The sequence below is a fragment of the Cervus canadensis genome, chromosome 2 (assembly GCF_019320065.1).
Source record: "Cervus canadensis isolate Bull #8, Minnesota chromosome 2, ASM1932006v1, whole genome shotgun sequence".
NCBI lineage: Eukaryota > Metazoa > Chordata > Mammalia > Artiodactyla > Cervidae > Cervus > Cervus canadensis.
Genome location: NC_057387.1, coordinates 91,154,344 through 91,174,926, shown reverse-complemented (window position 1 = coordinate 91,174,926; position 20,583 = coordinate 91,154,344). Strand labels below are relative to the sequence as shown.

Sequence of the window (20,583 nt, the reverse complement as noted above, 5' to 3'; positions counted from 1 at the left end):
ATATATGTTCTGGAAATTATTTACATTATGAATTCTTTTGGTCTCCTGATTGTCAAGGGGACACTTCATTTTCCATTGCTCAAAAGAGCTGAGTTATTAGAAAACGTTTACATTTGGTGATTCTCACACACATCCCAGGCACGCCTTCATTTTCACCTCTCCCAGGCATTTGGCTCAGTGTAATAAGGTTGGTCACACGTGCTTGGTGTCCATTCCCCTTGAAGCCCTTAGCTTAAAAAAAATAATAACATAAGTCGACTTTCCTCCTCAATTCTTACTCTACAGACTCCTTTCTGTGTGAGTTCTTTTGTTCCTGGGTTTTTATTTCTTTCACTTCAGTTCAGTTGCTCAGTCATGTCTGACTCTTTGCAACCTCATGGACTGCAGCACGCCAGGCTTCCCTGTGCATCACCAACTCCCGGAACTTACTTAAACTCATGTCCATCAAGTAGGTGATGCAATCCAACCATCTCATCCTCTGTCATCCCCTTCTCCTCCTGCCTTCAACCTTTCCCAACATGAGGGTCTTTTCCAAGGAGCCAGTTCTTCACATCAAGTGCCCAAAGGATTGGAGCTTCAGCTTCAGCATCAGTCCTTCCAATGAATATCAGGACTGATTTCCTTTAGGATTGACTGGTTTGAACTCTTTGCTGTCCAAGGGACTCTCAAGAGTCTTCTCCAATGCCACAGTTCAAAAGCATCATCAGTTTTTGAACCACAGTTCAAAAGCATCAAGCATTTATTTCTTTATTTTGTCTTACTTCTTACCTGTAAGCCGAATGGTGAAGAAAAGGAAAAATAGACTTTTGCTTCTTATTTCTCTTCTTTTTCAGTCATCTGGGGAATTTCTTTCATTTCTAACATTTGTTGAAACCAAACTGAGCTTTCAGACCATAGTCATGAGCTTCCTGATGGCACTTTGCTATCAGTGAACTCTTTGATGGTAGGGATAGGGAGTTCCCCACAGCTATTAGTGGTTAAGTCCAAGGCCAGAGAACCCCATGTGCTTAGTTCAGAAAAGACAAACTGACAAAGGTTTCCCTATAAAGTTCCTCTCCAAGTCATATTTGACATGTTGACTTATCTCTGCACAGACAATTATTTATGTCACCTCCTTTGTTGGGAGCTATGAATTTTCTTTTACTTCGAATAAAGGAAATTTTAATAGATTTATACTCAGTTAATATTTATGAGGCATCTCCCTTGTGCCAAGCCCTCTCACATAACTTATCTCGATTAATTTAAATCCCAACATGATATCAGAAACCTCCACCTGCCCTTTATAAGAATAGCGTCTGATGGGGGTTTTGAAAGCCATTGTCTTAGTGCCTAAATACAGCAATTCCTTTCTTCCACAGACATTTCACCCAAAGACAATCTCATTTTGCCCAAAGGCTGATTGCAGTGTATATAATTAGTATTAACCTGATAACGTTTTCCTACGTCTTCTTCCTTTGTCGCTAAACCCTCCGCTGATATTAGCTGCATTTCTGAAATCACCAGTCGGTTCACATTCATTCTAGGGGGAAAGTCTTGTCTGTCTGACCTCTGTGTCATGTGAGAGAGTAAGCCAACCAAGAATGAAGAATTCTAGTTCGTCTCTCTGGCTAGCTGGGAGTTTGCCAAATTCTCCCTCTTTTTTTTTTTTTTTTTCCGACCCTTGTTAAAAATATTTAAAGATGTGACTATTCTTTCCTGTCTGTAAGAATATTCTGAACATAAATTAATTTAATGTTGCTTCTATTAAGAATCTTTAATTGCCCCAGGGTCATCAGTCTGAACACTTCTTTCTGTGTGATAAATGCTGAAGGTAAGATAGTTGTCATTGAGGCTTCTATTTTCTCCCATACATTACCTAGAATATTTTTTCCTTTTTTTTTTTTTTTAAGTCTTAAGTTCTTGATACTGGCTTTTTATCCTATGAATTGCCTTTCTTTCCTGAATAGACAGAAGAAAAATAAGTTTCAGATTAGTTCTTAAATTCTACCTGATGAATTTATTGAGGCTTATTATTGAAAAGTATGTTTGAAGATCTGTCATTTGGAACAACTAATTTTATAGGGTGGGCTTCCCCGGTGGCTCAGACACTAAAGAATCTGCCCGTAGTACAGGAGACCCGAGTTCAATCCCTGGGTCAGGAATATCCCGTGGAGAAGAAAATGGCAACCCACTCCAGTATTCTTGCCTGGAGAATTCCATGGACAGAGGAGCCTGGCAGGCTACAGTCCACGGGGTCACAAAGAGTCAGACATGACTGAGCGACTAAACAACAATTTTATAGGATAAACCAAAAGGGTAAATTAACAACAACAACAAAAAAAAACTCCTTTGAGAATTGGTTGATTGTCTTTCTTTATGAAATAGTATACTTTGTAGCTGGTCCCAATGGCAACCCACTCCAGTACTCTTGCCTGGGGAATCCCATGGATGGAGGAGCCTGGTGGGCTGCCGTCTATGGGGTTGCGCGGAGTCGGACATGACTGAAGCAACTTAGCAGTAACAGCTTCTTGCTTTGGGGCCTCCTGGAAATCATCATATATATACTCTGAATTTCCATGTACCTTACCCCAGTAGCCCAGGTAGTACTTTACATCTACTTGAACAGTTTGGTTGATATTGTCTCTGAAATCAGGAAACTCTGTTGAAAGCCTGTGTGAGTCCACACAGATGAACTTGTGTCTTGGGATCTGAGGCCTCTGGATATCAGTCTTCTCAATGGCAAATGGCAGTGATCATGCCTACCCTGTAGGATTGTTTTAGGGAGCAGAAGAGATGATATAAATAAAGCCGTCAGGTAGAATTTAAATGTTCTCACCACAGAAAAAGATAAATATGTGTTGATTAACTAGATGGGAGGAATCCTTTCACAATGTATACACATATCAAATCATCATGATGTACACTTTATCTTTCAAGCTTATTTGTCAATTATGCCTCCATAAAGCTTGGAAAAAAAATAATAAAGCACTCAGTACAGTGACTAACACATAGTAAGCCCTCAAAAAAAAAATTGATCTCTATTTTGTTACTATTTATTTGCTTATTGAATTCATGCATTCATTTAGTCATTCAACACAGATTTATTGAAAGCCTACTATGTGCCAGACATTGGTTGTACCAAGATTAATAAGACCTGTATCCCTGTCCTAAGGAGCTTATGGTCCACTGAGAGACACAGTTAGTTCGACAAGTTTATATCGAACGCCCACTGTGGACCAAGTGCTTTGCTTGTTTTCATCTTGATGTCACATGATGAGTTCTCAACTGGGAAATTGCATCTTCTTAGGAAGCCAGAATGTAGCCTCTGGAAATAACCAAGTACTGCTTCAATGTAATTTTAAATACTTTGGGAAATCAGAAGAAGGAAGCCTGGGTTCTGTCCTTTTTTAATAGTGCTTGTTGTTGGCAGAGAACTGAGGCACTCAAAATTTCAGATGTCTAAATGGTTTCTGAATCTGTGCCAGACTATGGGGAGATCTCTTATATACATCTGAGCACTCAGCTTCGAGTCGATATTGTCAGTTCAGGTCGATATCAACAGTATTGACCTCCTGGGAGTGATAGTTATAAACTGAGTAGCAGTCTTTTCTCCTCAAGGAGTAGATGCTCAAATTGTCCCCTCCTCCTGGAATGCTCTTGTCTGTCTATTGCCTGGCTATCTCATATCAATCATTTCCAATTAGTCTCAGCTCATATATATCTTCTAGAAAATCCTCTCCTTCTCTCCATCATAACATTTAGCCACACTCTACTATAGTTGTTGATTCACAGTTCTGATTTTCTTACTAGGCCGTGAACTGCTTGCTTCTTACTTGGTCCTTTGGTGCTGAATTTGTAGGAGACTCAAAGACGATTGATAGTTAAGTCTTTTCCAAGACTGTCATTCTATGACATACCACGTCCAGTTTGAGAGACACAGTGTAGAAGATGGGAATGGAATACTTTGGGGTATATACGGGAATTAAATGGAAGAATGAGGATTTGGAGATAGTCCTAGAAAACCCAGGCTCTCTTGAAGTCTCAGGCAAACTGTGCTTTGTCAGGGCAAATGTTTAACACACAAATGAGCACATACTCAAGAAATCAAGGTACAGCAGAAGGGTACAGGCTCTGGAATCAGATGAGTCTGGCTACTATTCTCCAGCCAAATAACCCTGGTGTGTTGCTTCTCTTTTTGAGGCCTCAGTTTCCCCTTCTGTAAAACAGGAGTGGAAATGCCTGCTTCAGAGATTGTAAAGATTTAGATAATAATATATATAAAGTGCTTAGCCCACAGTATGTGCTTAATAAATATTCTCTATTATTTTTATTTTCTCAGTTAGAAAATCAGGATAAACTGTGGACATGGGGTCTCAAATAAATATAATTTAGAAGCTTTGTGTCTTAGCATTAGAAGGGATCTTATGAGTTGATTTTGCTAACTGCTGCAACATCTCCTGATAAAATGTAGACCTGGCCTCTGTTAGCATAGTTCTAGTCATGGGGTGCTTACCACCTCACAAGACAGCCCATATCTTTATAAAATCATTGGTAGAAAGTTCTTCCTTTTATCAAGGCAAAAATCCACTCCCTGACTTTCTTCTTTTGCCTGATCCTCATTCCCTCCCCTGGTAGCCCACGTAGCAAGTCTACCCCTGCCTTCCCATGCCACCTTTCAAGTATTGGAAAGGGCTTTGAGCACCTCTAGCATCTTCTCTCCTTCAAGATTTAAAGCCCACAGGGCTTTCAAATGTGTCTCATGAGTTCTGGTTCCATATCTCTTACCACCATCCTCTGGGAGCATAGCAGAGAACCAAAAAGACTTGGTTTCTGCCATCAGTGAATTGATATTCTGATTAGGAATGAGGGAGTGAGACAAGTTCCCTGAAGGCAGGAACAATTTTTTGGTCACGGTGGGCCCACTCGTAGTATCTGGCATGTATTAGGTGTCAGTTAATTGTGGAATGTATGTACCTATTGCATGGTATGTGCTCCAATGTGAAAGTAAAGCATCAGAAATATTCTCCACATTTGAGGAGGTTGGGGTCTCATTCAAGAGGTAGCATCCTCAGAGACATTGGTGAAGGCAGTGTCTACTGGGGCATGGGATCAAAAAGGAAAGGGACCAGAACCTATTGTGAAAGTGTTAGTCACTCAGTCATGTCTGACCCTTTGCAACTCCATGGACTGTAGTCCTCCAGGCTCCTCTGTCCATGGGATTTTCCCAGCAAGAATACTGGAGTGGGTTGCCATTTCCTCCTCCAGGGGATCTTCCTGACTGAAGGATAGAACCTGGGTCTCCTGCATTGCAGGCAGATTTTTTTACCATCCGAGCCACCAGGGAAGCCCTATTGAGCATCTCTTATATACCAGGTACTTCACATGCATTATCACTCTCAGTACTTTTAATAACACCATGAAAAAATAATATTAAGTCCATTTTACAGATGAGATTACCACAGCAAAAAAGGGGGCAATGTAAGAATGCAAAATCTGAGAATGAAAAGAAATAGCACATATTAAGAAATCCTGAGAGCTTTCCTATCATAGGGGCTTCCTGGGTAGCTTAGCAGTAAAGAATCTGCCTGCAATGCAGGAAACATGGGTTTGATCCCTGAGTCTGGAAGATTCCCTGGGGAAGGAAGTGGCAACCAGCTCCAGGATTCTTGCCTGGGAAATTCCGTGGACAGAGAAGCCTAGTGGGCCACAGTCCTATCAGAGTTTCCCTTCACCGTGACTATGGTTAGATGTGTTGTTTTCTCAGAATCCAGGGTATGGGAAGGTTCATTTAACTTAGCGAGGGTCACGCAGCAATAAGCCGAAGCTGCATTTCTTACAAGCTCCCACTGAGGCCAGTGATGCTGGTACAGGGGTCACACTTAGAGGAACAAGACTTTAAACCATACTTAATTTGACAGAATTGTGTGAACTACCTAAAGATAAATCCTCTGATTAGTTGGCTCTGCCAACACTGAATCTGCAGGAGAAAAGCCAAGACCCAGACTGTCCAACACATGGAAACAAGAGATGGGATGGGAAGGAGCAGCGCCGTAGCTGCTCCAGAATCTCAAAGCATCCCAGTCATTGTGAGGAAGGAAAAGGGTCCCCAACATAAGGGGCATGCATCCCCTTGAGTTCTTGCCTGATGTCAGACACTCTGCTGTGCCTTTGCACGGAGAGCCAAACCCCGTGGAGAGAAGATGTGAACTGGGAAGTCGCACAGACCTGGGTTCATTCAAATCCTAGCCTGGAAGCCTACTTCCTCGTTGACTTTAGGTTATTGAACATTTCTTAGCGTCACTTTCCTCCTCACAGTGGGCTTGATGGTACCCATTTCGCACAGGATTAAATTAGGTAATTTTAGTAAGCCACTTAGCTGGGTGCCTGGCACAGAGTCAGCACTGAATAAATTGTAGCTGCTGTTCATCCACATGTTAATATAGTTAATCCATGATGATGCTTTGATTGTGAGGATAAGGGATTATCCCTGTTTTTCCAGATAAGGGAACAGGCTGGCGAAGCTTAAATGACTTAACCAAGGATATACAACAAGTACAGTTTGGGGCCACACACTCTAACCTGTATATACATGCAGTAACCGGAGAAGGCAATGGCATCCCACTCCAGTACTCTTGCCTGGGAAATCCCATGGACAGAGAAGCCTGGTAGGCTGCAGTCCGTGGGGTCGCTAAGAGTCAGACATGACTGAAGCAACTTAGCAGCAGCAGCAGCAGCAACAGCCATGGAGCTCTCTGACCCACTTTAGGGTGTGTTGAGATAGGTTTCAAGGCAGCTGGCGGCAGGGAAAGTCATCCCAGGACTGGTAGGGAGGGAGTCCTGGGGTTTGGAGTTGGCTGCGGTGAACCCAGCATGTGTATTACTGCCATGCAGGTGATCTTGAGGTGACTGGGGATTTTATCATGTGCTTTGAGAACAGAATTTCAGCCTGAGCTAGGAGTTCTAACATCCACAAAAACTCCTTACTCAACTCAGAAGTTTTTATCAACAGCAGCTACCCACCTGGCTGCCCCCAATGGGGCTTTGCAGATGAGGAGAGTAGCTGTCAGGTTCCTGGAGAATGACGGTTTTGGGAGAAAGAGCAGAGTGTGCAGGTTGATGGTGCAGAAATGCTGAGGTTCCTTCTGGTCAGCTCGGAGAGGAGACAGTTTCTCTTCTGCTGCCATCAGCCATGAGAATGTCACATTTAGGGTCCTGCTGTCATAACCTCTAGGGCCCCAAAGCAAGAGACAACAACTTCTGTCTCGAGTGACTGGAAGATGAGGGGTTGTATTTAGCTGTGATGGTAACACTTCCTAGAGTTTGAATACAATAAAAGGACTTAGCACAAGCTATTGAAGGTAATTTTCTTTTTCTCAGGTGGTTCAAAAAAACTTCAAAGGTATTTCCAGGCCTCAGACTAGTCACTAACACTTTAGTTCCAATGGAGTAACTGTAGTCACAGCAAAGGGGACTGGATTTGCTGTCAGAAGATCTGGACCAGGGGTCAGCAAACTATGGCCCAGAAGCCAAATTGAGCCCACTGCCTATTTTTCTAAATAAAGTTTTATTGACACTCAGTCATGCTCATCAGTTTACACATTGAATGTGGCCGCCTTCATGGTACAATGGCAGGATTGTCATGACAGAGCAGAGGACCCACCAATCCTAAACTATTTAGTCTCTCACCCTAAACATAAAGCAGTTTGCCGTCCCCTGATCTAGACTTAGTTTCAGCTATTCAGAAAGAGTGGAGCAAATCCCTCGGAGCTTCCGTTTCCACAACTGGGAATGATGATTCTCTCTCCCACAGGGTGGTTGTGAGAATCAAATGCGACAAAATGGGTGGGAAAGCACTTTGGAAACTCAGAATCTCTATGGAAAGGTGGGCAGGGATGGGTTTTACTGTTCATCTGATCTGTGCTGGAGGGGAACCCACCAGGACATTTTTTGTTTCTGGTTGATTTTTTTTTTTCCAGCCCCTGGTGTCAGCTTGTTGTCCTGTTCTCCCTTTGACACAAATACTAAATGAATTCCCCTCTCAGGCACTCTCATGCTCTTCTCCTGCCAAACATAAACATATTCTGGTTATATACTTCCAGCAATGGAGAACTAATACAAATGTATGTATTCATTCTTCCCCTTCTCAGATATCTGTTGAGTACCTACTGTGTTCAACTATGCAGACTTTATAAACTAGATCTTGTAGGGAGAAATGTTCTGTTTCTAAGGAGAGAAGTGAGGTATAGAATTATAACAGAAGAGAGATCATATCACATCATAATACGAGGACATGGCATGTCTTTGTATGTGTATGTGCACATGTGCACAGTTTAAAAAATAGAAGTGTTCAGGTTCAGATTTAAGAAAAGCTTGTTAAAAACAAGAATCTGTTTAAAAGTGAAGCGCCTTAAAAATGTAGCCATTATGTGTAACAGTTTTCTCTTCGAAATTACATTCTAATTTTAAGTTCCCATCCCAAACTGCCAAGAATGCCTTTCTTGCCCATTCATGGTCACTGAAGGCCTCTCATCCAAGCCTGTGGTCAGCCTACTAAGGCTTATTAAGGACTGGTCACACATAAGGGTTATCCTGGGCATCAGGGATCCAGGCACTCACTAGAGTTTCTAAATGTTGAAGGTAGTCTTTATTTGGGGCTTTCCAGGTGGCTCAGTAGTAAAGACTCCATCTGCCAAGCTGGTTCAATCCCTAGGTCCCGAAGAGCCTCTCAAGGAGGAAATGGCAACTCACTCCTGTATTCTTGCCTCAGAAATCCTGGCAGGCTACAGTCCACGGGGTTGCAACCTACTGACAAAACAGCGGCAGCAGCAGTCATTTTATAACTTTTTATCTTTTCTTTAATAATTGTTTCTCTTTTATTGATGATTCAATGAACACAGCTTCAATGATTTAATTTCTTTGATTTGCTATCAAAATACGCTCATAAACTGGGAGCAAAAACAGTTTAATTTTAAGTTCTGAAAGTACTGTCACCATACCTGTATGGTCAGATCTTGCTACTGCTGATAAAGGGAGATGATGCAGTTATTAGAGAAAAAGAAGAAGGAAACTTTATCTATTTCTGGGGTGCTCTAGACTACAGACTGGTTATCCTGGGCTTTCCCAGTATGGTGACTCTCTTGGTCCTCATGGAAATAGTGTTGATATTCTTTGTGAACGTGTATCTTCCATATTTTTCTACGTACTATGTACAGTTTAAATACAGAAGTGCAAATCAAAAACCCATCACCAATATATGGCCACCAAAATTAAAACATAAAATTCTTCCTCATTTTACTCCCCATCGGCCGCCCCCCACCTCCACTCTTCCCCCCTCCGCCCATTACTAAAACAGTTTCTGAAAGAAATGAGGCTTGGGGTTTTATATTTTCTACCTAAGGGATTTAATTCTCTCTAGAGTTGTTTTTTTTTTTTTAAAGAATATGCTTAGATCTATCAAGTATTTTTTTTTTATTAGACTTAGCTATATTCCTTCTATGATGGCAAGAAGCACATGAATGAAGCTTGTTCATGAACTAGGCTAACCACAGGTAGTTTCATTGTGTTGCCGGTTTATCTCATAGCTTTCAATTCACAGGCAAGCCTTTCCACCCCGCTCCTCCTCCAGTTCAGTGCAGTGCCCTGTTTTTGAGTTTGCAGTTCGTTATTTTATATCAAGGAGAATCTCTGATCTTTTGCCCTTCCATTCTGAAATGATGTTCATCTGGTTTTTTAGTTTTCCCCAAAGCACCTTCGTTCTTGATGTTAAGTGCAATCACTCTCTAAACCTAAAGCAGGTGATGATAACACAGTTGTGCTCCCTGTAGTCAGGTACTAAGGAGATGGTGGGTTTGCAACCATACAGACAGGTCGGTAGATATGATGTATCTTGCTGGGCAGGAGTCTTTCCTTCACTTGACCTTCAGAGCCTTCCTAGAATCCGAGTGTGTTTTCCTTCCTCCTGAAGCAGAGCTCTAAAATAAAGATAAAATATAGAATATAAAATTATAGCCACTATGTATACTTAAGATTTCCATAAATATATGAATAATTGGAAAGAAAGTATCTCAGGGAATATGCACCACTAGTAGGCACAATAAATTCTTCCACATATATTTCATCAGTACAGTGAGTCATGAATTGCTTGCAGTTAAGTGGTGAGTGTTTTGTCTATGTTTTCCATATTTCATTTTAATTTTATACAAATTAAATTTAGTTGGATAGATTGACTCTGTCTGACCTGTTTCCTAGTACTCATACATAAGCTTTGTCACTGAGATTATTGCTTTAAATATGCCTTTTAAAGCCCCTCAACTCGGTGCATGACTGTTTAAAAGAAATAATTGTAAGAATATTTTACATCAATTGTTAAGGCTTCTCTTATATACATGGTAAATGGGACTAATAACTCTGCACGATGAAAATAAATTTTATTAGGTGAATTTAGCTAGGCTTGATGAGGTGAAGCTGAATTTAGGATAAATGATATTTTTAAACCAATGAATTAGTCTCATGTATTTTTGGATTTGCAAAAAAATTTTCTCAGAACATGTGGCAGGGTCTTGTAATTCTCACACACACAGCTCTTTCTCTAATTCTTACTTTCCTGTGCATGTTGTGTGAATGTGTGTGCCTGAGCACCGGCATGTGCATGCACATGCCGCTTGTACACACACGGCTCACACACCACACACAACATAGTAAGAGAAGGGACCCAGGAGCTGCAGGGTGCTCCACATTCCCTCCCCCTTCTTCAGTTACTAATTCTGGCTGGTGAAGGCCTGTCTGGCAAAGTGTGCCCCTCTCTTTCCTCTTCTAACCTTGTTATTCCAAAACAGAAGAAATATCCTAATGTATTGTCATTTTAGGTTTCCCATTTTAGGGACAAAATTCAGTTGAATTTCCTCCTGGTTCTCTTTACTTCCACCCTATAAAGAATAACAAAGTCACCCATTTTCTGATCCGGAACCCAACTTGTTTTCCCAGGTTCCCTCCTACAACCAACATAAACACAGACATTTACCAGCAAAACAGAAGCTGTTGGAAAGATTTTTTGGCTGCTGAAATGGGCTCCTGTCACCAGGACATGGCAGACTTTTTGCTGTATTGTCTCCCAGCCCTGGCCCCGGTACTCCAAAGAGAGCTTTATATAATCAGTCTTTCCTGACATGTGACGTCCTGTCATTTTCCTCCTCTTCGGCTCTGCTGCCGCCCACAAATCAATAACATTGCCTGGGAAGTTCAAGCTGGTTGTGCAGCCACCCTAAGCTCTGTATTTCTTAAAGGGTATGTCAGAAAATGTAAAGTTTCCTAATAATATTTCTGGCTGATGACACATGGCAGAGCTGATGGACTATTTATAATCAGTGGCACGATCGCAAGCACATTATTTTTATTTCACTTAGGGGGGAGCCCTGTCACTTGCTACTGCTCGTTTCAGACAAGTTGATGCCATCTTCACCTAAAGTAGCTAAATCCTCTTTGCGGAATTCATTTGCACTCTTCCCTTTGTGTTAGGCACTCCCCAGTTCTTTCCAATTGAGCCACCTCCCCTTTTTATTGTTCTTAAGCTGGGTGGATGATGAGGGCAATGAATGATTTGTAGCAACTGCTTTAAATTCAGGCCATGCCTTCAATATAAATGTCTCCAGTCTTTGCTGCTTGGCTCTTGCTACGGTCTTCTGAGCGCGGGCGTGGCTGACATGACCAAAGCAGCAGACACAGCCACTGCATCCAGCACCTGCCCCAATTTTACAGGTCTGAACATAGCAGAGCTGTCTTTTGTTGAGCAGATACTATGTTCCAGGTAGGCATTTATTTCACATTCAGTATCTCATTGACTCTCTCACACCTGTCTGTGCAAGTGCTGTTATCTGCAGAGAAGAAATATTGGGGGATGGGAGTAGGCAGGAGATTAAATGAATTCAGAGTCACACAGCTTAATTCCTGGGAAAAGCCTCAGGACTCCAGTTCAGATCTCTTCTAACAGACCACACCTTCTTTCTTTCCACTTCCCTGCCCCGCCTCTTCCCAATTAAGTGGACACTTGTGGGTATATGATGTGTATATGCTGTGGATGTAGGGGAAATTATGAGTTCCCAGCTAGGGCAGCTCCTGTGAGTTTAAAGCCTGGCCAGAGTGAGAGATAAAAAAAATAGAAATTTCTCAACCTGAGAGTAAACCCTGGTGTAAAAGGAACCATATACTAGAGGGTTTTGACACATTGCAATGGGAAGTGTTACCTCTATCAAGATAATGAGCTCTCTCTCTCTCTCTCTCTCTTAAAAAATGTTTCCACAGGACAGAGTTTAGGGTATGGATTCGTTAACTATATTGATCCAAAGGATGCAGAGAAAGCCATCAACACTTTAAATGGACTCAGACTCCAGACCAAAACTATAAAGGTAAGAGGTTATATGTTATATGCCTCTTTATTTAGGAGACACTGGTTAAATTTCATCCTTTGATCTAATAAATCCAGGCTATGAGGGAGCTGGCGGTGGCTTCTTCATTTATTCAAAGGACACTTACTATCTACTGTACTAAATGAGGGACGTTACATTACAGAAGAACATTATTACAGAAGAACATTACATTACAGAAGAACACGGTGAGAGCTGAGTAGAAGGAGGGAACTACAAACTATGGGACTTCCTGTCCAGGGAGCAGGTAAGATGCCAGGGATGACCCACATCAAGAAGGCCAGGGAGCCCAAGCCTGCAAAGATGGTCAGAGCAGAGCCAAGGGAGAAGCTGCTCTAGGTGGAAGTAACACCACATGCAAAACTGTGAAAATGTATATGAACATTGTGAGTGGGGAATGACATACAGAACTCTATGACCTGAGATTCAGTAAGGAGATGATGAAAAGATGAGGGTGGGAGGTGGGCAGGGGCCTCACATGCTAGGCCAAACAGCATGGCTTTACCCAGTGGTAAAGAGGACTCTCTTAAACAAGACTTGAAAAAGGAAGAATCAGTTATAAAGAAACACACTGGTGGTGTGTGTAGGGATGGGTACTGTAACATCTGGGAACATAGTAAAGGAATGACAGGAAAAGTAACATTCTAGCAATCCAGAAATAATCAGACTGGTAGGTAATATCTCAAGAGGGGTTGTTTTAAGCAAAAAAAAAAAAAAAAAAATTCCAGTTATCCAGAGCCTGCTTCTCCAGATGGAGGTTTCTGTGGCTGGAATGTCATGCTCTCGGTTCAAGTTTCACCCTGAGGGGATCCTTGAGGAGGTGGTGCTGTTTGCTTTTGGCCCCTGACCCCTGACAGTCGGTGGTGGTCCCCTGGATGGAGCCTGCCTCCTCCTCAGCCTCCCTTTCCCTTCTTCCCCTACCTCCAGGCAGCATCCTATTTGGGGGCAGCTGCCAGCCGATTAATGAGTCCCATCCTTCATAGCCTATTAAACCATGAGGAGATGTCTCCTGGGCACTCTTATCCTCACGACAGCAGGTCTGACGCAAAGTAGGACAAAAGAGAAACCTCTCCCAGAATGGAAATCTATAGATGGCACCAGATCTTAGCATCTGAAAACACAAAATCAGAACTTTTTAGTTCAACAGACTACTTTTCTAACATCCAGATGGATAAGGAGGCTACCTGGTATAAGATAATGTCAGCTGGGAGGTAATCAAAACAAAAAACAAAATAGAAACCTTCTCTTTTGGGAGTGTATTATGTGGTTATCTATTTTTTCTTTTCTACTCTTTCTTCCTTCCTTCTTTCCCTCCTTCCTTCCTTTCTGCTTTCCCTCTTTCTTTCCTTCTTTCCTTCACTTTAAGCCACTCTACTTTCGTAGTTTCATTTAGCTTATTTCTAAAGACTGTTGCTTTGCGGATCTCATACAGTCTGTGCTTCACAAAGACCCCAAAACGGGCTTGATTCAGGTTGCCTCAGTCTCAGCTTGGAATCAGTCCCTGTGAGTTCTCTTAGGGGGAAATAACTGAGAGTTGTATAATTATGGAGTATCCTCTGAGAGGCAGGAGTGTTGATTTCTTTCGAAGGAAAAACATACCTATTTTCAATGCTTTGAGATAGGATGCTCTTGTCACTTGCCTCTTGGATTGAGGCCACCCTAGGTTGATAGCTGTATTTGTGGGTTTGACTGATTTTTCTGTGTTATCCAGTTCAGCTTTAGAATGTCAGGCATTTGTTCTTCCCTAACTCGAACTGAGAAAGGTACTTTCCTTTCCTCTACAGTTTTCTTAAAACCCAAGCCTCCCCAACAGCTTAAGATCAAATTCTCAGCCATCCATTCTGCTTTTTTTAAATAAAATATTCCATGAAGCCGTTGGGGATTCCCCAAAGGCTGAGTGGACCAGGCTTTTCTGACCTGAGAATGTACTCCCTAGCCCACAGTGCTTTGTCCCAGTGGATCTTAGAGACAAGGAACATTGATTATTTTCTTTCTGTGAAGAATCAATCTGCCTCCTTCCCTTCTCTGTATCCCTTTCCCCACCCCTTCACCCACCCTGTACTCACCCGGCATCAAAACACTGCCAACATGTTTGCACCCAGCAGTAACGTGGGCTTCCATAGGATCCAAAATGCATGATGCCACGGCTGAATCAATAATTTCCATTCTCTACAATGAATGAAAATTTAATGTGCAAACCTGGGAATTTCAGCCCTTTCATTAAAGCAGTTTATTTGCCATACTAAAAATTAAGTTTGAGTGATAGGTTCCTTTATTAACTTTTCTTCCCTTTCCTAAAGGGACACAGTGTTTAAGGTAAAAATCATATTAAAGAGAAGGAAAAAAAAGCAGACCCTTTTCCTGCCGTGTTAATAGTCTCATCATTTATTAATTTTTTTAAAATTGCTTTTCTGCCTTTCAGGCTGCTATTTACTTCTTCTGCATCAGTTTGCTTTAATAAATGACGTGAGATTTATCTCTTTGCTCCGACTTTCATGAAGGAATAGATAACTTTCCTACCTGAAAAAAATAAGTATCTTCTTTGGAAGCATGCATTATAGAGATCTCCTCAGAACCATGTAGTACGTGTTTGCAAACTCTGGTCAAGTCTGTCTCTCCTTTTGCTTCATGCAAAACACATGAGTTTAAATGTACAGCACAGATACAGGCAAACCAAGAGTTAATTACTAAGCTTTGAAGGTTAATGATGAACAGCTAGATTCAGAGATAGTTCTGGAAAGCCCTGAGAAGTGGTGGAAACCATAGTGAGCTGGAGAGCGCTAAAAAGGGCAGCTATTCTTCAGCTACTGCTGATTATTTAGGCCCAGTTCATTGTCAGATCTTCCACTTATTCAATAGAAACCAAAATCTAGGTATTTTATGCCAAATCTCCCGATTTTGAAAGGTTGAATCAACTAAGAAATTTTTAGAGCATTATGTAGGCAAAGCAAACAAAACTTAAGAGTTGACCTGTAGAGAAGTTTGCAACCTCTGAACTCAAATTTAGATACACAAACACTGCTTTGCATTTTGAAAATGAGTGATTTATTACTAGGTTGCTAGTAGAAGGTGCCCACAAATGATGGTTCACTGTTAACAACTATTCCTTTCCCCTTTATTAGGGGGGATGTACTGTAACTGTGCATGAATCCTGAGGACCTGTGGAGGGCAAAACCAGGTCTCTGTGCTCGAGGAGAATACAGTCTTGGTGCAGACACAGCATCAAAGCAGAAAAAACAGACCGCTTCATTAAGTAATCCCCTCCAAGTAATGTGGATGACTGCAGATAACTTGCCTATCAGGAAAAAACAAGTATCTTCGGTGGAAGTATGCATTACCAAGATCTCCCTGGAACCATCTAGTACATGCTTGCAAACATGAGACTGCAGAGAAATTGTTCTTTGAATCTTAACTTCTTTAGTGGGAGAAAGTGGCCAGGTCCCCATCCCTCTGGAGATTAGGCTCAGAGATGAAGTGACTTGTGCAAAGGCACACAAGTGGCCAGCAGTTGAGCTGAGTTAGCATCCAAAGATACTGTGAAAGAGTCTTCCAGGAGTTACTTAATAGGTGAGCATGAGCTTGAAAGGAAATAATAATGATAGTAATGATGCCTTATATTGAGTGTTTATGGTGTCTAACTCCTTTTCATTTCATGCTTAATAATATTTAACCCTTGAAGCTTCCCAAACACTAAAAGCTTTACACACATCAGCTCTGATTCTTAAAATAATGACTCTCTCCCTTATACAAATGAAGAAACTGAGGCCCAAAGAGGTTAAGAGACTTACCCAGGATCAGTTAGTAAGTGAGATTTGGAGTAAGAAAAATATGTGTTAAAAATAACTCTGGCAATAGGTCGCCTGTGTTGGAATGTCACGCCACCTGCTTGCTCAGCAGCACATGTATTCTGTGAGTGTGTGGGTGTGTATTTGGTTCTGTGCACACATGGGTTATACTCTCTGACGAGGGAAGGAGATATAAAAAGCAAACAGATGAATTGCGTGGCTCCTCTAAGTTCTTCAGTAAACAGACTTGCAGTTCGGGGCTTCTGCCGTCAATCTGGAGACAGACCTGACTTCAGATCATGTCTACTCAGACCCCTGCCTTGCAGGCCCTGCAGTAGGTCCTTAGGTGACCCAGAGATGACAGCGCCCTGGAGAGTCTTCCATCCATGTATGTCAGAGAGGCATGGGGTATGGACCAAGGAGTTATTTACACTGACTATCCCCAAAGACCCCAAACTGGGGCTTTGCTCAGCATTTCAACCCTAAACCCAGTGAAGATAATTTGCCCTGTTTAGGGCCTCAGAAGTGTTGTTTAGCTCCCTGGAACCCAGTTTCTCCAACAGAGATCACATTACACTCCAAGAAGCATTGGGTTAAATGGCTGTGAATTCTGGAAAATGATTCCCAGTATCCCCTAAACCTCACAGTGGATGCCAGTCCAGTCCTGAATCTCCCTGTGGGCTTTACAAAGCAGCTTCTGAATTTACCCTTTATTCTAGCCTCTCACTAAAAAGCGCTCCCCTTCTTAGTGCTTCTTAAGAATGCAGTTGCAGCGGTCCAGCTCTTTGTTGCATGAATTAGGAACAAAGAAAAGTAGATGATTCTGTAGTAGCTTCAAAACAGGGATATGTTTATCAAAAGTTTGGACTGATATACAAGTGACACTGACCACCTCCAGTAAAAAGTGATCCAAAATGGAATTTGGGGATTTGGAATCCTAAAGCTCTGAATAGTGGGACACCTGTTTGGATTTTAACCCAAGTTTGAGAAACAGGATTAGAGAAGCATTCAGTGCTCTGCCTCTAGAAGTTCCCCTTTCATGGGAGACACAAACCCTCAAAGGAGCACCTCTAATGTAGGGAGGTGGGGGTGGCCATGGGGCTGCAGGGGTTCCCACTAGATTGGGGTAGAGGGGCGGGAGTAGGAAGCTGTACAAGGTTTGAGCACAGGAGGGATCTAGTCAAAGTGAAGTTCCAAGAAATTTCATCCGGCAATGGCACGTCACTTGGGATGTTTGACGAATGAGGCCAACGGCCTGCGGGCTGTTATGCTAAGTTTTTTCAGCCTTAGACTTTGGTTTTTCATCATCTCTATTAGAAGCTTTGTTTTACTCATTTTAAAAGCACAACAGGCTTATTTATAAATAATTTGGAAAATTCATTATTATCTGATGAAGGCAACATCAGCCATTCCCAACTCAACGCTGTTAACATTTTTATGTGTTTCCTTCCTTTTCTCATTGCATTACATTCACAAATAATTTTGTGGCTTTTCTTGCCCTAATCATTGCATTCAGCTATTCCTCAAATTCTGAAACTGTGACTTTAAAGACAGCATTCCCAGAGCACAGCTCTTGTGCAGACGGGAGGAGTGAGTGATTTCAGGATTAGGCTGGGCTGAGGGGACACAAAGGCTGCTCCTGCCACTCTGCCTGAACCCAGGAGAGTTGGCACTCCATCAGGAGAGCGGGTGAGAGAGTAAGAAGGAAGCTTTATCACGAGGCAGCAGCCTGGTTCCAGAGGGAGCAGGGTTAGAGGAGGGGAAGGTGTGTGAGTGAAGGCTTTTCAGAAGGGGAAAAAAACCTCTTTTCTCCGGGAAGGAGAGCAGTTCCTTTATTTCAGCCTCTCTTGCTCCGACACTGCTTAGCCATTTCTCCCTTTTCGCTTTATTCTTCTAATAGCACTAACGGTGCCTCCAGGGGAATCTTTCCACACTTGAGTTTCGCAGGTTCCCGTTTGCCCCTCCCGCTTCTTTCTCTTGCCAGGGGTCATCAGGGAGCCTTGCCTCCCTCCCTCCGCCCACAATCCACCTGCCTCGCTAAAGGCCTCCATTCCGCTGAGGCATCTTTTCTTTGCACTCGGCATAAGCAATTATTTCTCCTATCACTGCCCTTAATGCCTCCCAGAGAGTTAGCAGATCATTTTTTGCTGACGGATATCACCCCACCCAGAAATGATAGACTACCTCCCTCAGTCTCATTAATAATAAAAAGGCATTTGTCTCTCCTCCTCCATTATGGCTGTAGTCAGAGCCAGTGTGGGAGTGCGTCCCAGCCAAGGTCAGCAGGGGCAGCTGGATCACTGAATCCCCAAGGAGTGAAGAGAGAGGGTGGCAACACCAGTGAAAATGGAAGACCCGTTCACCCCAGTTGTACCGGACCCTCTTTCCTGTGATAGATTCTTTTCAGCTGCTTTGCTTCCCAGGGCCCTGTTAACTTGCTCTGAGTGAATAATTTCAGATACAGGTATAGGAGTTGGAAAGATGGAGATACAGTTAGTGAGGCTCATATGTTTCCAGTATCTTAAAGGTCATCCACAGTGCCCCGTGTCTGGGAGACAGAAGATTGGGCAGGTACAGGTTACAAGCACACCTAGGTTTTCACAGTATGTGGAATCAGGCTTAGGGCCTTAGGCTGGCTACATGTGTAAAAGATCCCACAATGTGATGTGAGCTGCTTAAAAACATTCGTCACACCTCAGCTGTCTTAGGAGAATGTCCACTCCAGATCCCAGGAAGCAGTGGTCTTTTCTGGTCTACTCTGGTCAACCCATCCCAGGCGTCTCGTGTCCCATTCTCAGCTCCGTGTTTGGAAGGGACCAGACACTGTAAGGCTTGTTCAGAGGCAAATGAAGAAGACAGTCACATGGTCCTGCACTCACGTATTCACCCCGCAGTGGTTGCTCTTCCATTCTCTAGAGAGAAAAAAAAAAGTCTGCAGTGACTCTGAAGCTCAATCTTATATTTCCAGAATCTGAGAAGAAAATCTTTGTGTCTGTCATTTGCCTCGGGTCATAGTGAGTCCCTGACTATCAGAGACATTCGTGTGGAGTCATCATGGATAACTTAGAGGGACGGCTATACCAGACTGGAGTCTGACTAAATGATCCTAAAGGTCCCCTGTAGCTCTAAGACGCTATAACTTTGTGTTGTTTCTGGACTCTGAACTGTTCCGTCAAGTATAATAGCCACTAGCCACATATGGCTATTTACATTTGAATTTAAATTAATAAGTTAAAAATAAATGAAAAGTTCAGTTCCTCATTCACACTAGACACATTTGAAGTACTCAGGAACCACATGTAGATGATGGCTACCACGTTGGACAACACAGATCTAGAATGTTTTCTGGAAGTTCTCTTGGACAATGCTGGCCTAGAACATCAGTGGCCCTGGAGAATATAAGATCGTTTCTCCATGCTGACCATGAAGCCCCAGAGCAAAGCAGCTGGTCTGTCAAAGGTCATAGAGCCACATCCCTCTCCCCTTCCCCTTTGTGATCCATTCAAAAGAGCTCTGAGTTCAAATGAAGACTCAGATCCAGCTCCATTAAAAATTACTAGGATGACCTTGGACAATTTAGTTTATTTCTCTAGACTAATTTCCTTATCTGCAGGATGGTTCCTTCCAACTTTAACAGTATAGCTAATAAAATATTATAGCGTGATCTTTCCAGCTTGGTAACTTTCCAAGGAAAGTAGCAGTTTGTGCCAAGTACATGGCTTCTATTTCACTGTCCACGTTAACCTGGCATAGTGGAAAGATCCCAGAGTCATATCCAGCACTATGCCTTTGGACAAGTACTTGTCACACTGAGCCAGAATTTATCTTCCGGAAAAGGAAACTAATAATATCTCACTTATAGGTAATCCTGGTTTATAGGGAATGCTCAAGTAATGCTTCTCAGAATGAAGATGATAGTGAATAGGGTTACCCCAAGGAAAGAATTACACAGAGAGAGGGAAAGACTTTTCCCCATCTGCATGTTTCAGAGATACATGAAGAATGAGTCTCACTTTGTGTAGTGGAAAGTATTATGGAGCTTTCAAGAGGCCACAGCAGTCTTACCAGTTTAGCAAGAGTCGGGAGTTGCAATTTAGTGAGGACACTCTGTCTTAAGCCCTGAGTCTGAGACCAGCTCTTCCACTAACCAGGCCATGAAATCTTTAGCACATCTCTCTCCCTTCCAGGGACCACTAGACAGATTGCAAGGTGCTTGTACCAAGTAATCCGCCTTGATAATTAGATGGGCTTTTAAAAAGAAGTTGTAAGGCACATGAATTCTATCACCACACCCTTTTTTAAAAGAAGTATTTATCCAGCCTACTGTGTACCAAATACTTTCATGATATTGTTGGATTCACTTTATATCCATGGGTCCCTCTAGCTCCTTCCCTACATCT

The 20,583-nt window shown here is 42.4% G+C and overlaps 1 protein-coding gene across 6 annotated transcripts in view; it reads left to right on the top strand.

Annotated features, from left to right (window-relative positions):
• Nucleotides 1-20,583, top strand: part of ELAVL4 (ELAV like RNA binding protein 4) — an 88,422-nt gene that overhangs the window by 50,467 nt on the left and 17,372 nt on the right. For all 6 annotated transcript variants that reach the window (XM_043461380.1, XM_043461378.1, XM_043461379.1 and 3 more), the window contains exon 3: nucleotides 12,277-12,380. In XM_043461380.1, the coding sequence (XP_043317315.1) occupies nucleotides 12,277-12,380 (104 nt within the window). The remainder of the gene's footprint in view (nucleotides 1-12,276; nucleotides 12,381-20,583) is intronic.